This window comes from Acomys russatus, chromosome 13 (genome assembly GCF_903995435.1).
Source record: "Acomys russatus chromosome 13, mAcoRus1.1, whole genome shotgun sequence".
Classification (NCBI taxonomy): Eukaryota; Metazoa; Chordata; class Mammalia; order Rodentia; family Muridae; genus Acomys; species Acomys russatus.
In genome coordinates, this window is record NC_067149.1 from 57,693,690 (window position 1) to 57,711,534 (window position 17,845).

At 46.2% G+C, this 17,845-nt stretch overlaps 1 protein-coding gene across 1 annotated transcript; it reads left to right on the top strand.

The window, feature by feature from the left end:
* Positions 1–590: 590 nt before the first annotated feature.
* Ddx47 (DEAD-box helicase 47) lies at positions 591–12,997 on the top strand. The gene is made up of 12 exons (XM_051155484.1): positions 591–685; positions 1,242–1,335; positions 2,910–3,098; positions 3,317–3,388; positions 3,568–3,686; positions 4,516–4,587; positions 5,019–5,135; positions 6,152–6,298; positions 7,378–7,515; positions 9,632–9,702; positions 10,917–11,046; positions 12,598–12,997. Exons 1-12 carry the CDS (start codon positions 599–601, stop codon positions 12,727–12,729), a joined length of 1,368 nt encoding a protein of 455 aa, XP_051011441.1. The 5' UTR covers positions 591–598; the 3' UTR covers positions 12,730–12,997.
* The last annotated feature ends 4,848 nt before the right edge of the window (positions 12,998–17,845 follow it).

Below are 17,845 nucleotides of genomic sequence, written 5' to 3' on the forward strand. Positions count from 1 at the left end.
CACGGGAGTGCACTTGCAGGCAAAGGGCATACAACATACATGGTAGACTGCCAGTTGCCAAATATATGAAGTAATGAATAAATAGTATTGTGATATGCATGCGTTTATGTTTCTATAGTTAAAAAAGTGAAGCTGGATGATGGTGGCACACACCTTTAATCCCAGCACTCGGGGAGGCAGAGGCAGAGGCAGAGGGATCGCTGTGAGTTAGAGGTTGGTTTAAAGCAAGTCTAGGACAGCCAAGGCTCATGTCTCAAAAAAAAAAAAAAAGTAAGGGAAAACAGACAAGGCTCTGGAAAGCCTAAGCTACAGAATAAGATCCTGCCTCAACAAACCAAAAAAAAAAAAAAAAAGATAGGGGCAGAGACCCAAAGGGCAGCAGAAAGTGACGAGCAGGTTATCAGCCACTTCTCTTGGGTCAGTTCAATAGGCACACAGACTTCAAGCTGTTACTGTTTTCCAAAGCTCGACCTGTGTGGGGGCTGCAACTCCAGAACAGCCAGCAGGGGGCGTTCAGAATATGCACTCTAGGAAAGAGTGAAACTACATTTCCCAGCACGCCATGCGCCGTGCCTCACTTCCGGGATCTACGGGCAAGATGGCGGCAGACGAGTCGCATGATTCCCCCACGGAAACACTTGAGACAGCTGCGGAAGAGGAGGAAGCTAAAACATTTAAAGACCTGGTGAGATTGGGTGATGCTAGTATTTATTTTGTGGTGCTGGCGTTAGGCGCACCCAGGGTTGTAATTCTTTACATCCCAGCGTGTAGTGTATTAAAAACACCTTGAGGCCTAGCTTAGGCTTTCTTCAGACTGTTAGAAATTCGGGGATCTCTTCACGCTCCGTGTGGTACATTTGCCTTGTGAGTCCTGAATGCCCCGCATTTGCTTTTCTTTGCACTTAGTGTAGAACCGTGTGTTATCTAGGTCACGCGTGACCTCATCACAAGAGGCAAGTTGTTAGGTAGGGTCTGTGCCTCACTTTACACGCGTGTAAACTGGGTACAGTAATAACTAGCCACTTGTCACAACTGTTTTGACGGTTAAATGAGATACTACGTGCGAAGGAGTTGGCACAGCCCCTAGTTACAAGGAGCTGTCGTGTCGGTTCTGAGATGCAGTGCGATCTCAAGTTTAAAAGGGTACAGGGCACCAGTAGAATGGTGCCCATAAAGGCATTTAACAATGGAAGGAAGGCAGGGTGTATGCTACACTAAAGTATGGTTTTCTGAATTCAAAGGGCGTGACAGATGTGTTGTGTGAAGCGTGCGACCAGTTGGGATGGGCAAAGCCCACCAAGATCCAGATTGAAGCTATTCCTTTGGCCTTGCAAGGTAGGTTGAAATTAAATATGCGAGTTGATACAGATTCAGGGTGAAGTCATATCACGTTCAAGAGCTATTGCTGGCACATGTCAAGTGAAATAAAGATATAATCTCTACCTGGGTATGACAGGACTGCTCTTGTGCTTTTGAAACTGAAGAGGCAGAGGCAGAAGGATAGCTGCAAGACTTTGCCATAAACCAGTCAGTCAGTCAATCAGTCACTCGAGCAAGCAAGCAAGCAAGCCAGGCATGATGATGGTGGAAGCGTCTACCATCTGGGAGGTCGACACTAGAGTTAGGGAATGGAGGGATGGCAGCTTTAACTGCCCAGAAGGCTCTGCTGTCTGAATTTGCATGGCAGATCCTGGCTAAGTGATTATGCTCTGAGAGATGGGAATTAAATCACCAGACAGCCAGGTGTGGTCACGCCTTTAATCCCAGCCTCGTCTACTAAGTGAGTTCCAGGAAAGTCAGGGCTGTTACACAGAGAAACCTTGTCTCGAAAAACCCAAAAAGAAAAAGAGTCCATCATACTTAACCTGTAGCTTTGAACACCCTTGGTCACTCTTTCTTGAAGTTACCATCTTTAACTTCTTTTTTTTGTTTGTTTTTTTGGTTTTCCGAGACAGGGTTTCTCTGTGTAACAGCTCTGGCTGTCCTGGAACTCGCTGTGTAGACCAGGCTGGCCTTGAACTCACAGAGATCCGCCTGCCTCTGCCTCCCAAGTGCTGGGCTTAAAGGCGTGCGCCACCACTGCCCGGCCACCTTTAATTTCAAAACAGTATTTTATTCTCCTGTCTCTAGCTGCTCTGCTGCTTTTCCTTTGCTTTATAATAGTGATGCTATCATCATCCTCATTCTAAACAACTGGGATCTATTAGAATTTTCAGGTGTGAAGCCAGGTGGTGGGGTTACAACATCGTTAAATCCCAGCACTTGGGAGGCAAGGGTTTGTGGATTTCCAAGTGTGAGGTCAGCCTGGTCTATAGAGTAAGTTCCAGAACAGCCTGGTTTTTCAAAACCCTGTTTCGAAAAAAAAAAAAAAAAACAAAAAAACAAAACAAAAAAACAAAAAAAACCAAAAAAACAAAAAACAAAACAAAAAGAATTTTTAGGTGTGGGATGTAGGGACAGACAGACAGACAGACACCCCTCATAGATGTTTGTGCCCCTTGGGAATTGCTAATCAGATGGAAATTCATGGCTCCCATGTATTGCTAGTGTGTGTAAGAGAGAGTGTGTGTGTGTGAGAGAGTGAGTGTGTGTGTGTGAGAGAGGGGGGTGGGGAGGGGAGAGACGAGAACACAGGTAAACAGGCTGGCCTTGAACTCAGAGATCCCTCTGCCTCCCAAGTGCTGGGATTAAAAGCACAGGTCACTACTGCACAACTTAAACATATTTTTGTATTGTCCTATCATTGAATTTTAGCTTATCTGGGGTATAAGCCCTACATCTTTCGTTGAGTTTTTCTAATTAAGGGCTACCCTGTGTCCAGCACTGTGTTACTATAAAACACTTCAGAGGAGCTCAGTGGGTTTTTTTGTATTAGAGTTTAGTTTAGTTTAATTTTTTTTTTCTTCCAGGTCGTGATATTATTGGGTTGGCAGAAACAGGATCTGGAAAAACAGGCGCCTTTGCTTTGCCCATCCTGAATGCACTGCTGGAGACTCCCCAGCGTTTGTTTGCCCTGGTTCTCACCCCTACTCGAGAGTTGGCCTTTCAGATCTCTGAGCAGTTCGAGGCGCTGGGGTCCTCTATTGGAGTGCAGTGTGGTAAGGGTCTGAGAGGAGCAGAGCACTGGGGAGGGAGTGGGGAAGGATTGATCGTGGTGTGTGTAGTGGGCGTGTGTGTGTGGAGGGGATGGCACAGCAAGCATGTTATTGACCTAAGGGCAGAGTGCTGCGTTTAGTTTTATAAACATCTAGCATTGGCTCTAAGGTGCTCAGCGAGAAGATTAAGAATTGATTTCCCGTTTGCTTTGTTTCTGTAGCTGTCATTGTTGGTGGAATTGACTCAATGTCCCAATCACTAGCCTTGGCCAAAAAACCACATATAGTAATAGGTGAGTCACTGACAAAGGTAAACACCACCATGACCGCATGGGTTGGAGAAAGTCTGCCGTTTTGGGTGGCCCCTGGTGTGTGCACCTGTGGCTCTGCTTACCTTTTCTGTGTCTTGTTGTTTGTGGGGAGGAGACCACTTTCTTACCCTTGGCCCTTTGTCCTCAATCTTTCTTGGCAGCTACTCCTGGTCGACTGATTGACCACTTGGAAAATACCAAAGGCTTCAACTTACGAGCTCTGAAGTACCTGGTCATGGATGAAGCAGACCGGATACTGAACATGGATTTTGAGACAGAGGTGAGTCTCTAGCATCGGTCCTTCCCAGGCTTCTCTGCTCCTTGCTTTCAAACTGGTTTGGTTCCTCTGCCCCTGTGTCTGTAGAGCGCATGTCAGCCTCAGTGAGCAGCAGCATGCCCATTCTTTTCTGCGTTCTTGGTGCCTCTTGTGACTGACTGCAGAGGTCAGAAGTGCCATACCCACAGCTCCTATTTCGTTTGGTTAGTTTTTCTGTGTGCCTGCTGTGTTTTCACTTGGCCTTGTTTACTTAGTTGAATAATTTTTTATTTTTATTTTTTACTTTTGTCTTTTTGTTTGTTTTTCTTTTTTGTTTTTTTGAGACAGGGTTTCTCTATGTTATCTTCGACTCGCTTTGTAGGCCAGGTTGGCCTTGAACTCACAGCGATCCACCTGCCTCTGCCTCCCAAGTGCTGGGATCAAAGGCGTGCACCACCACAACTGGCAGCTTTTGTTTTTCAAGACAGGGTTTCTCTGTGTCATCCTGCCTGCCCTGGACTCGCTTTTTAAACCAGGGTGGCGTCGATCTCACTGCAATCTGCATGCCTCTGCCTCCCAAGTGCTGGGATTAAAGACATGCACCACCATGCCCAGCTTTGGCCTTTTTCTTAATTTAGCTTTAAATTGTTCTTTATCTTGTCTGGTATCAAAGTAACCTTACTAAATTCTAGCTGAAAATTGGAATTGTAGTTTAAATTCTTAAACCTCCAGAGTATGCTTTCTCAGTGCAGTCCCATCCTCCTATCCCTCTGTGCTCCTGTCACATGCACATGCAGAGGAGACTCTGGGCCTCTAGTCTAAATGCACCTGCATTCTTTCCTGTGTGCCTCAGGTTGACAAGATCCTCAAAGTGATTCCCCGAGATCGGAAAACATTTCTCTTTTCTGCTACCATGACCAAGAAGGTGAGATTTGCTTGAACTCCGGTTTTCCTCTTTATAAGATCTGACATATAAACAAGAGCAGGTGACTCAGCTTCAGGCCGGCTGCTCTATGCAGTAAGACCCTGCCCTTATAAAACCAAAAAAGTTATTAATTAGTGAATTTAAAGAAGTGATATACAAGCCAGATGTGGAAGTGTATTCTGGCCACTCGGGAAGCTGAGCCAGGAGGATCACAAGGCCTGTGTGGACCACAGAGTAAGTTCAGTGCCAGCCTGGATACCTTAGTGGGACCCTGTCTCAAAGTAGAAAGTAAACCCGGGGCTGGAGACATAGCTAGTAACAGAACAGTTGCTAACTTGGGTGAGGCCCTGGGTTTGGTGTCTCGTATGTGTGCTATAAAAATAAAAACAAGCATTTAGGAATTGATGTGTTATCCTGTTTTCTCTCTTTAGGTGCAAAAACTTCAGCGTGCAGCTCTCAAGAACCCTGTGAGATGTGCCGTTTCCTCTAAGTACCAGACTGTTGAGAAGCTGCAGCAGTATTACCTTTTTATTCCCTCTAAATTCAAGGTAAAGTGTTGACTTTGTCATTGCTGCCATTCCTGTCCTCATCACGGCATCTGGGAATGTGTCAGCTCTTGACCAGCTGAGAGCTGTGTGCCCAGCGTGTTTATTCCAGATAAGTGAACATGCTGGGAATTCACAGTGCTAAGCCGAAGTGAGAGCCCTGACACAGTGATACTGCTCCTCCCCGGACCCCCCTGCTGTCCACTTCCTTCACTGGCTTCTTTCACAGCTACTTTGGAATCACTTTGTTTGGTTACTGAGGACAGATCTTGTGTGTGACCTCAGGATGCATTTGGGTGCTTGTTTCACAGAGCTCATAGTAGCCGACCAGGTGTGCAGTATAGGCCTGTATTCCCAGAACTGGGAACTGGATGTAAGAAGGTCGCTGTAAGTTCAAGGCCAGCCTGGGCTTCATAGTAAATTTGAGGCCAGTTTGGACTACATAGTGAGACCTGCCACAACCTGCACAGATTAGGGATTGACCTAGGTGGGGCAGCTGGGAGTTAAGTACAGGTACAGCAAAGGTGGGCTGTGCACTCTGATGGAGTTGGACCAACAGCAACTGATAAAGTCAGCACGTTTGTTTTATTTTATACACCAGTAGGTTTGGCTGTTCTCTGTAGTGGGCCTCTGTGGGGAGCAGTCTCAGCTGTACACATCCTGAAGGAGGAACCTGTGGTTGACAATTTCTCCACACATTGTCAGCATCAGCACATTGATGGGTCTCTGAGCCTGACCACGGAAGGCTTGCTGTTTCCATGGCTCAGAGGCATTGGTGACCTCGTGGCCATTTTCATGTCAACAAGAACCGAGGACTTCCGTCTGCTCCTTACACATTCACTCAGGGATCCTCCCCTCCCTACAGAGACCTTGTCCACAAGCCTGGGGAGTAGCAGGGAAGGAGTTTAAAGTTCAAAGCTGGTGGTTTGGGTAATTGAGACACCCTTACAGGCTTGGAGTTTCTCTACGTGTTGCTAGGTCTCCAACCCTTCTTCCATGTACCTTGTTTTATGATGTAGGATACCTACCTGGTTTATATTCTCAATGAATTGGCTGGCAACTCCTTTATGGTATTCTGCAGCACCTGTAACAACACTCAGAGGACCGCCTTGCTCCTCCGAAACCTCGGATTCACTGCCATCCCCCTCCATGGGCAGATGAGTCAGGTAAGAGTTATCTGACAGGACTGCTGGGGTAAGGCAGGCACACCCTGAGTCGTTGATGAGTGCAGCAGACAGAGAGCACCAGTGCCTACTGTGTACTTCTAACTTTATGGGCATCAGTGCTCACTGCACACTCCTAGTCTTACTGTGTGCTTTGATGCATTGCTTTGTAAGCTTGCTTTCTCGTTTTCAGACAGCAAGTGGCTCAGGTTAGAATTTTTCTTAGATAGGCCTGGTGAGTTGGCTCCACTGGTAAAGTGCTTGCGGGTAAGCATGAGGCCCTGTTTGAGCCCCAGAGACACCCAGAGCTGGGTATGTGGCATGTGCTTGTGACCCCAGTGTCCTGGAGCTCAGTTGAGCCAGCTTAGCCCAAGCTTAGTGAGTTTCAGGTCAGTGAACTGGAGCTGTTGTGACCTGTGGTGCTGGGAATCAGATCTTCTGGAAGAGTAGACATCTCTCCCTCCCAGGGGAAGAGTCTTCAGAAGATTGTCAAAACACCAAGGGTGTCCTCTGGCCTCCACATACATGTTCATGTGCACCTGTGTATACATGTGATCATGTGTACACAAAAGAATATTTCATAGGCAGTTGGCTGGTTTGTAAGCTTTTCAGTCACTATATTCGCAGTGAATCTCTATGGACTGTTAATAAGGTTTTTTTTTGTTTTTGTTTTTTTTTTTTTTTTTGATGTGTTAAAAACAATCCTTGTTTTGTGTTATAATTTGTGGCTTCAATCTTAAGTATTTTTTGTTGTTTCTATATTTGTTTTGACTGTGAAGCCCCAGCCTGGACTTAGAAGGGAAAGCTATAAAAAATAAAAAATTAATTTCCTGCTGGGTGTGTTGGCAAACGTCTTTAATCCCAGCACTCAGAAGGCAGAGGTAGGTGGATCTCTGTAAGTTTGAGACCAGCCTGCTCTACAAAGAGAGTCCAGACTAACCAAGGCTATACAGAGAAACCCTGTCTTAGAAAACAAAACAAAACAAAAGATTAACTTCTCATGTTTACTGTGTCTGTGTTCCATGTTGTGTACACCATGATTCCTTCATTTTTCAGAATTAAAGTTTCTCATTTCTTCTTAGAGCAAACGTCTTGGATCCCTTAATAAGTTTAAGGCCAAGGCTCGGTCCATTCTCTTAGCGACTGATGTTGCCAGCAGAGGTCTGGACATACCCCATGTGGATGTAGTGGTCAATTTTGACATTCCAACTCATTCTAAGGTGAGTTCTGTTGCTGGCTGGACTTCCTAGTTCCAAATTTTATTTGTTAAATAATGTGGGGGTTTTGTTGTTTGTTTTTCCTTAGTTATAATGTAGTGTTTTTGTTAGTGTTTGATACTAGTTCAGTATCAAAAACTGAGAATGTGGTGGGATAGAGAGTGTCTTAGTCAGGGTTTTATTGCAAGTTGGGGAGGAAAGGGTTTATTTGACTTACTCTTCCAGATCACAGCCCATCATTGGAGGGAGTCAGGACAGGAGCTGAAGTAGGCCTGGAACCTGGAGGCAGGAACTGATGGAGAGGCCATGGAGGAGTGCTGCTTACTGGCTTGCTCCCATGGCTTGCTCAGCTGGCTTTCTTATAGAACCCAGGACTACCAGCCCAGGGATGGCACCACCTACCATGAGCTGGGCCCTCCCCCATGGATCACTAATTGAGAAGCTGCCTTATAGCAGTGGAGGCATTTCCTCTCTGAAGACTCTTTAGTTTGTGTCAAGTTGACACCAAAAACCATCATATGACTCTGGCATGCATAAGACTCTGGGATTGAGCTATAGCACCAAATAAAGTGGGCACGGTAGCATAGGCTGTAATCCTAGCACTCCAGAGGTAGATCAGGACTTCAAGGTCATCATGCCCAGAGACATAGGAAGTTCAGGCTGGCCTGGGCTACTTGAGTGCCTGTCTCAAAAGTAACAACTGAGCAAGCTCTTGACTGATTAGTCTCACCATTTGCCAGTGCCTATTTGCAGCATTAGCAGACGTGACTGCAAAGGTATCCAGAGATAATTACTGAACACAGTCCAAGGAAACAAATACAGCAGACGATGACCATGCCAATCTCCTTTCTTTACAGACATAGCTTAGTGTCTCCGCATTTCTCAGTCTTGGCACTGTTAGCATTTGGATTGTGTAGTCTTTGTCTTGGGAGTCGTTGTTTTCATATAGTATGCTTAGCATTCCTTGAGTCTACTAGACAGTATCTCACACTTTTCTAGTTGTGGCAACCAAAAATGTTCCAGGCATTACCAGATGTCCCCTGGGAGAGGCAGGATCACTGCACTGGTGTTACTTTGTTTCTCTTGACTCTTTATTGATTTGTTACAGATAGGTTGCTGTCTTCTTGATTTTCCCAACTCCTAAGTTTGGGTGATTGTTTTGAGCCCTGGTTTATAAATAGGAACTAAAGTTCAGAGAAGAGGTGATGTGTAGATAATTGTGTGGGACCCTAGATCTAGTGTCTAGTGTCTATCTGCCTGCCTTTCTTTCTTTTCTTTCTTTCTTCCTTTCCTTTCCTTTCTTATATATTGTTCATGTATTTTATGCATATAAGTGCTCTGTCTTCATGCACACCAGAAGAGGGAATCAGATCCCATTATAGTTGGTTGTGAACCACCATGTGGTTGCTGGGAATTGAACTCAGGACCTTTGGAAGAGAGGTCAAGTGTTTTTAACCACTGAGCCATTTCTCTAGCCACCAGCCAGTGTTCTTCTGTATTCAGTGTTGCGATAGCCTTGGAGATGGGCACTGTAGGTTTTCTTTGTATAAGAGAAAACAGGCATTAGATGAATTTTGTGCCATGGGAATTAAAAAAAAAAAAGAAGAAGCCAGGCGTGGTGGCTCATGCCTATAATCCTAGCTCAGGGAGGCAGAGGCAGGCAGATCTCTGAGTTCAAGGCTACCCTGGTCATTTGTCCAGAACATGGAAGACATGGCCTGGGAAATTTGCTGAGAAATCTACTTTTTTGTTTGTTTGCTTAAGACAGAGTTTCTCTGTGTAGTCTTGGCTGTCCTGGACTTTGTAGCCCAGACTAGAATCAAACTCAAAAAGATCCACCTGTCTCTGCCTCTTGGGTACTGAGATTAAGGAGTGCACTACCATACCTGGCTCCCCACCTCTCTCTCTCTCTTTTTTTTTTTTTTTTTGAGACAGGATTTCTCTGTCGTAAACAAACAAGCAAGCAAACAAACAAAAAAGAAGTAGATTTCTCAGCACATTTCCCAGGCCACGTCCTCCATGTTCCACAGGCATGTGTTTGCTGTGAGAGGTCTATGGCAAGACTTTGCATACATCCCGTCTTAGCCCTGACTGAATTTATTTACCCATTGTGTTCCAGGATTATATCCATCGAGTAGGGCGAACTGCGAGAGCTGGGCGCTCTGGAAAGGCCATCACTTTTGTCACGCAGTAAGTAAATCAACACTGGGGCAGAGCAATGCTGAGATGAGAGCTCAGAGAGCCTCTACTCTTTGCACTACTAATGTAGACTGCCTCTCCTGGCTGTGTGTGTGTGTGTGTGTGTGTGTGTGTGTGTGTGTGCGTGTGCGTGCGCGCGCGCGCGCGCGCGCTTGTGCTTGTGAGCATCTTTATATTTGCTCAGTAAGCACTTTACCAACTGAGTCATCTTCTCAACCCTGGTTTTCATATTTCTGAAATGCAAATAACTCTGACCTTATGATGGTAAGATCTATCTTAAAAGCAAAAGCAGGAACTTCTGTGGAAGATGTCAGGACACACATATGTCACACCATACAGAAACACAAGTGGCACCTGCTGCTTCTCTTGGTACTAAAATGGGAACAGTGAACTTTCCCTTAATTCTGATGACCTAGACTAACTGCCTGACTTTTTTGTTTTTGTTTTTCGAGGCAGGGTTTCTCTGTGTAGCCTTGGCTGTCCTGGACCCGCTTTGTAGACCAGGCTGGCCTCAAACTCACAGCGATCCACCTGCCTCTGCCTCCCGAATGCTGGGATTATAGGCGTGTGCCACCATGCCGGCTTTCTGCCTGACTTTTTAACTTTTTATTTTTAATGCATTTTTAACTTTTTATCTTTTAATTTTTAGTTCATATGGATATTTTGCCTGCATGTGTGTCTGTGTAGCAGAGGCCAGAAGAGGTTGTCAGATCCAGGGGCTGGAGTTACAGACAGTTATAAGCTACCATATGGGCATTGGGAATTGAGCCTTGTTCCTCTGAAAGAATAGTCGGCGCTCTTAACCAGCAAGCCATCTGTCCAGCCCCATTTAAAAAAGTTTATTCTTTGCAAATTTCACACATGTATGCTCTGTGTCTTGATCATAGTTTCCCCTCCCCCCATTCCCCTTTCTTGCTCCTGCTCCCTCTCCCCTTCATGTCCTCCTCTTCTTTGTACAACCTGCTGTAGTGCTGCTGCGTATGAATGCATGTGGGATCCCGAATGCTTTTCCTTGAGTAAATAATACTGTGGGTAATTTCCTAGTTGTTCAGGCACAGAGGTTGCGTTTTTACCTGCATTTGAGAAGGAGTCATATATCCAGCATTGCTTAAGATTGGTTAATTCTCTATCATACATGACATGCGAGGCAGCGGAGATGCTGGCATTACCAGCCCAGCAGAGCCGGAACCATTTTCCTTCCCCAGGTATGATGTGGAACTCTTCCAGCGCATCGAGCATTTAATTGGGAAGAAACTGCCAGTCTTTCCAACACAGGATGAGGAGGTTATGATGCTCACGGAGCGTGTGAGCGAAGCCCAGAGATTTGCCCGAATGGTAAGCTACACACAGTTTCACCAGCCTTTGGTTACCTTACCTGTGCCTGGAGTACAGATGGGCAAATGATGGTTGAGGGCTCATGGGAAATTCACCACTGAATCTGGGTTGGTGCAATCTGACCAGCCTGACCACATTCTCCTCTACCATTCATGTGTCGTGCCCTCCCCCCCCAAAAGGTCAGTCTCAAGGTCAGAAGACTAGCTGTGGCTGGAGTGAGCTTAGGCGTTTTGCCTCACCTCTCAGAACCAGTTCCTCAGTGTATTCTGAGCACCACACGAGCTTGTGTCAACTAGAATTTATTAGGAGTAGTGGCAATAGCAACACGAGAGAAGGTTCTGGAGGAACTCTTGCAAGTGCTGTGTGCTTCCTGGAGTGAGCTCTGGAGTGTAGGAACTTTGCCTTTGTTGGTTTTTGGATAACTGAGATACAGACTTCTGTGGTGTTCTGTCCAGTGTGAGTTTTGTTATAAAATGGCTCTTTGTATTGGGGAAGAAAGGTGGATGACACCTGAGGAATGACCAACCCACAGTTGTCCTTTTACCTGCATGAGCACGTGTGCGTGCGCATGGACACATACACACACACACACTCCCACACTGAAATGGACCCACACAAGTGCTATCTGTAGTTATATATAATAGCATGTAACTATGGTTCTGGCACTTTTGAAGCTGAGTCAGGGCGATCATTGAGAGTTTCAGACCAGATCTGTGCACTGAGAAAAAAATATAGAAAGAATTAAAGTAGTAACTGAAGAGCAAAACCAGGCCCAGGAAGAACCACTGATAGACAGCATCAAGCTATTTGGTTTTTTTTTAGTTATAATTAAAACTTATCTATCTGGAACTAACATTTTTTTGTCTTTCACCAAGTATAAGTCCATGTGATCTTTTGTGTGTGTGTGTGTGTTTTGTTTTGTTGTTGTTGTTGTTGTTGTTGTTTTTTTGGTCAGTTTCACCCTCCTGTCCACCGTGTAATCCTTTTGCTGTTCTTGGATTTTTGAGGCAGGGTTTTGCTGTGTAGCTCAGGCTGGCCTTACACTTACTGTGTAGCCCAGGGTGCCCTTGAACTCATGTCCAGCCTCTTGCCTCAGCCTCCCAAGTGCTGGGATTACAGCTGTGCCCACCATGACCAGCATGTGTGCTCATTCTTTAATGCTGCAGGGGTTCATCACATGCATGTAACGTAGCCTACATCAACCAATGTTTGTTTTCTCTACTTTACCTAGGCCTGTATTGAGTATCCTAGTAGGTATACCTTGGCTTGTTTCCTTAAAGTAAATTTTTACAAGTGAAATTGACCAAGGAGCACACATACAGTCAAAGTTTGAATTCCTACAGAATGCCAGATTGTCTCCTAGAACAGCTGCAGCAGGTCATGTGCACTCGATCACCTCTGTGTCCGTCTTATTATTTCCGTGCTTTGGTCAGTGTTTTTGTTCCTAGGAGTCGATTCTTATCCTTTGCCGTAGCCTCTGAGCTGAAGCAGGGTGAGCCCCCGGGATGCTATTAACTCGTGTTTAACCACATCCCTTTTGCTGTCCCGTAGGAGTTAAGGGAACATGGAGAAAAGAAGAAACGCAAGCGAGAGGACACAGGAGATGATGATGATACTGAGGGTGCTATTGGTGTGAGGAACAAGGTGGCCGGCGGGAAGATGAAGAAGCGGAAAGGCCGCTAGTGGCTTACAGAGGCGGGACTTCGCTGTCCAGCTGTAAAAAGAGATGGAAGGAGGCAGTGAGCCCTCCAGTAGTTCTGAGATTCCGTCCAGAGACTGCTCAGCCAGCTGGGAGCGTATTCTTCTCTCTGGGGCTTGGAGTGTCATCGCAGTGGGGTGTTTTACAGTGTTGACCCAGGCTTGACTGCTCTCCACTGTGACACAAGCGCCGCATGCTCTTCGTACTGCACCTCTCTGCCTTTTCCACCTGCAGGACAAGGCCTGGCTGATGAGGAGCGTTGTCTGTAGTTAACTGTGAAGTTTCTACAGACTGGGGTGGAAGCCACCTTATCTCAGCTGGCTTGAAGCCTGATGTGGGACAATGATTATTATTTTTAAAGATGTATTTTTATGGCCGGGCACGGTGACGCACCCCTTTTAATCCCAGCACTTGGGAAGCAGAGGCAGGCGATCACTATGAGTCCGAGGCCAGCCTGGTCTACCAAGTGAGTACAGGACAGCCAAGATAACACAGAGAAACCTTGTTTCAAAAAACCAAAAAAAAAAAGCTTTTATTATTTGTGTGTGTGTGTCTATGTGTATGTACTTTGTGCAAGTGCCCAGGGCCTGTAGGAGTCAGCTTCCCCTGGAACTGGAGTTAAGGTGGTTGTGAGTCACCGATGTGGATGCTGAGAATCAAACTCGGGTCCTAGGCTGGGCGTGGTGGTGCACGCCTTTAATCCCGGCACTCAGCAGGCAGAGGCAGGCGGGTCGCTGTGTGTTGAGGCCAGCCTGGTCTACAAAGCAAGTCCAGGACAGCCAAAGAGAAACCCCGTCCCTGAGAAATCCTGTGTGTAGGGGACAGTAAGTATGTTGCTGTACTTTAGTTGAGGGTGAGCTGTTCATGCTGCCCAAACTGGGTCCTCTAGAAGAGCAGTATTCAAATTCCTTGTAGACCTTGCTGTTAATGTGCCATGTAACCCATGGTGACAGGGACCTGTCAGTGTGGCTATATGGCAGGTTAATTGGTTGTCTTTAATTGAATAAGATATTAACATTTTTTTGTGTTGGAAAAAATAAATCAAGAGCAAAATGATGGCTGGCTCTGAAAGGGAGTCCTGCTTAAAAGGAAGTTGCATTTTTCTTCTATTGGTGAAGCTGCAAAGGCCTTCAGAACTCTGAATATATTCATTTTCCTGGTTCCTTGGGCTAAATAGGTGGCTAGCAAATCACTCTGTAGACTATGCTGGCCTTGAACTCACTGCCTGCCTCTGCCTCCCAGAGGCAGAGTGCTGGGCCGCCACGCTGGGCTAGAAACTGGTTTCTTGAGTAATTCCTGTCCCCAAGTGATGAGTGTCACATCAGTGCATCAGAAAGGAAGGCCATTCTACAATTTAACTTCATCCTCTTAGATGGGCACGTGATATTGTTACTCTTCTGTCTGTTACGTTTGAATTTAGATGCAGGGCTGGACCATTTCCAGAGGAGGAAGGACCTTGGGAGGTGTGGTCAAGAGTGCGGCTGCTGTTGAGCTGCTGGGCACCTGGAAGGTGCTTAATAATTTTTGTTGGGCCTGGCAGTGGTGGTATACCTTTAATCCCAGCAGAGACAGATGGATCTCTGAGTTCAAGGCCAGCCTGGTCTACAGAGCAAGTTCAAGGACAGCTAGAGCTACACAGAAACACTGGCTCAAAAAGGCCCCCCCCCCAAGAAAAAGTGCAATTTCCAAAGACTGTTTCTCTCAAAGAGAAAAACATTAAGAATGTTAAGTATCAGCCAGTTGTGGTGCCTGTAATCACAGCACTCAGGCAGAGGCAGGTGCATCTCTGTGAGTTTGATGCCAGCCTGGTCTACTAAAGTGAGTCCAGGACAGCCAAGGAGAAACCTTGTCTTGGGGGTGGCGGGGGCAGGGGAGAGCGGGGGTGTAAGTATATTGCTGTAGTTTAGTTGCTCATTGCAATGGTGATAGGGCCTGTGTGCAGGTATACACATGCTTATGAAGCCAGAAGAGAACATCGGGTGCCGTTTTCTATTACTCTTGCCTTACTCTTCTTGCAGTGTCTGCCTCTCACTGACCCTGCAGCCAGCAAGCCCTAGCAGTCCTTGTCTCTGACCCTCACAGCTTGAGGGTTGGGGTGACCATGATCACACCCAGCTTTCTACATGAGTTTTAGGGAACTGAGCAATAAGCCCTCTCACCCACTGAGCCATCTCCACAGCTTCCCATCGCAGCCTTTTGAATGTGGATATGTGTGTGAGTGTATGCACATGGGTGTGGAGGTCAGTCTCAAGTGTCATCTTTAGCATCCATCCACTTCCTCTGAGGCAGGGTCTTTCATTGGCCTGGAGTAAGTACATTGATTAAGCTAGGCTCGTTAACCAAGGATCCCCAGGGATGCCCTATCTCCTCCACCTCAGCCTGGGATTACAAGCATGTGTTATATCTGGCTTTAAAAAAAATTTATTATGTATACGGTGTTCTGCCTGCATGTACAACTGCATGCAGAAGACAGAAGATCATCTCATTGTAGATGGTTGTGAGCTACCATGTGGTTGCGGGGAATTGAATTCAGGACCTATGGAGGAGTAACTGGTGCTGTTAACCTCTGAGCCATCTCCAGCCCCCATATCTGGCGCTGGTTGAACTCAGATTCTTGTGTGTTCGAGGCAAGCACTTCCCTGAGCTGTCTCTCTAGCTCTGAAGGGGGTCCTTTATACCACAGATGTATCCCAGGAGCAGTGCGTATGGTTAAGGCATCTGTAAGCAAACTAAATAATGCACAGCTTTTTTTTTTTTTTTTTGAGACAGGATTTCTCTGTGCAGCCCTGGCTGTCCTGGACTCACCAAGCTGGCTTGGAACTCTCAGTGATCCACCTGCCTCTGCCTCCCAAGTGCTGGGATTAAAGGTGTGTGCCACCACGCCTGGCACTGCACAGCTTTTGTTTAGTTTGCTCTGAAATTTTTTCAGTTCATTTTCTCTTTAGCCAGAATCTGATGTATCCCAGGCTGGCCTTCAGCTCACTGTAACTGAGGATGACCTTGAATTCCTAATCCTCGTATCTGTCCCTCCACTTGCTGGGGTTACAGATGTGTGCCACTATGCCTGTTTGGGGGATGCTGGAGAGCAAACCTAGGGCTTTGTGTCTATTAAGTTAGGACTTTGCCAAAGGAGTGACAGCCACATGCTTTGAATTTCATTGCTGTTGACAGTGCATTTGTGTGAAGGATGAGTTAGAGCAGTCAGACAATCCAAAGGAAAGGGGACGGGAGTTACGGGGGTGTGGCATACTAGAAAGGAATTGTTATGAGTCAGGCACCCTTTGGGGCTAGTTTTCTACTAGTCAAATTTTCCTGATAGGCTTCTCCAGGGGCTTTCCTGGCATCTTTATTTTGCACCAATGGATGGCTAGTGGTTGATATTTTCAGTCTGTGAAGAACTTCAGAAGCAAATTGAATTGACGAATGACTTGGGGCACAGTAAAAAGAACTTGGAATTATTTTGGTCTGAACTTTTCTTCTAGGCAGAAGTGCATGGAACTTTTTTCTTTTTTTTTTTTTAAAAGAGTGAGGTGAAGAGGGGGTTGTAGAGGTGGCTCAGCAGTTAAGAGCACTGGCTGCTCTTCCAGAAGACCTGGATTCATCAGTTCCCAGCACTCACATGGCAGCTCATAATTGTCTGTAACTCCAGTTGTAAGGGATCTGACACCCTCGTACCTATGCACATAAATTATTTAAAAAAAGAGTGTGTGGGGAAATACTGGACATCGAAAAACAAACAAAAAAGAAAGAAAGAAAAAGAAAAGGCAACAAACATCCCAGAATTTGTCTGGCTCTTGATAGACATCTGGCTCAGAGAGCCAGAGAGTTTTCCAGCTTTCTTGCCTGTGAGTTACCTACCACCTACGTCAGACACCATATACCAAGTACCTCAAAGCGCTGGAAGTGGGGCCAGAAAGAACCAGAAGCTGTGGTGTTGGTTGCAGAAAATGAAGGAATCCACCTTATCAGAAGCAGGTAACAAAGCATGCAGAAAGCATGTCCTCAAAAGCAAAGTAGACTAGGCAGTTCTGATCCAGCGCTCTTGAGGTGAGACTTAGCCTAGGGTGGGTAATAAAAAGGCCTGAGTCATTTTCTTGGGCTGGAATGACAAGAGACTCAGCCCAGGCACTGGAGAGTCAAGGGTGACCCACACCTGCATTCCTCTTCATGCCTCACCTGTCTCAAGAATGCACTTAAACTACAGCTAAAAATAACTGCAGAAACTTGAGGTCTGGGAAGTATCGCAAACAGTCACACCTAAGAGTCAAGAGCTGATTTGTGCCAAATTGAAGACAGGAAGAGGATGGGCTCAGTTGGAGGGCACACAGTCTCCAGGATCCCACCCCCCAACCCTGGAGTCTGTTGATACTGTTGCAGCTTGTCTTGGTTACTGTTCTATTGCTGTGAAGAGACAACCTGACCCAGGCAGCTTATATGAGGAAGCACTTGTTGGGGGCTTGCTTACAGTTTCACAGGTGAGTCCATGACCATCACGGCAGGGAGCATGGCAGCAGACAGGCATGGTGCTGGAGCAGTAGCTGAGCACCTATGTGTGATCCATAAGCAGGAGGCAGAATGAAGGGGACTGGACTTGGTATCACCTACCCCCAGCGACACACCTCTTCCAACAAGGCCACGCCTCCCAATCCTTCCCAAACAGTCCATTCAAATCTGGGAGGGCGGGTCTCCCTCATACCACTGCAGAGCTTTTGTCTGTGTATGGCCACCTGTTCAGCTGCTTTGTAATCCCAGATCCTAGGAGGAAGAAGCAGGAAGAAGGCCAGGGTCAACTACATAGGTAGTTTGAGGTCAGCCTGGGCTAGATGAGACCTCATTTTTTAAAAAGCCACTGAGATAGCTCAGCTCAGCAGGCCCTCAGGCACTGCTAAGCCTGAGGGCCTGAGTTTGAGCCCCAGAACCCATATGATAGAGAAAACTGATTCTCATAAATGGTCCTCTGACCTCCACATACGTGCTAATGTGTTGCCACCCAGCTCTGATAGATAAAAAAAAAGATTAAAAGATCCAAACAGACAAAAGCATACATACAAAGAAGCAAAAGCAAATTTGACTCCAAGTCTCTGACTTTATACTAAGCAC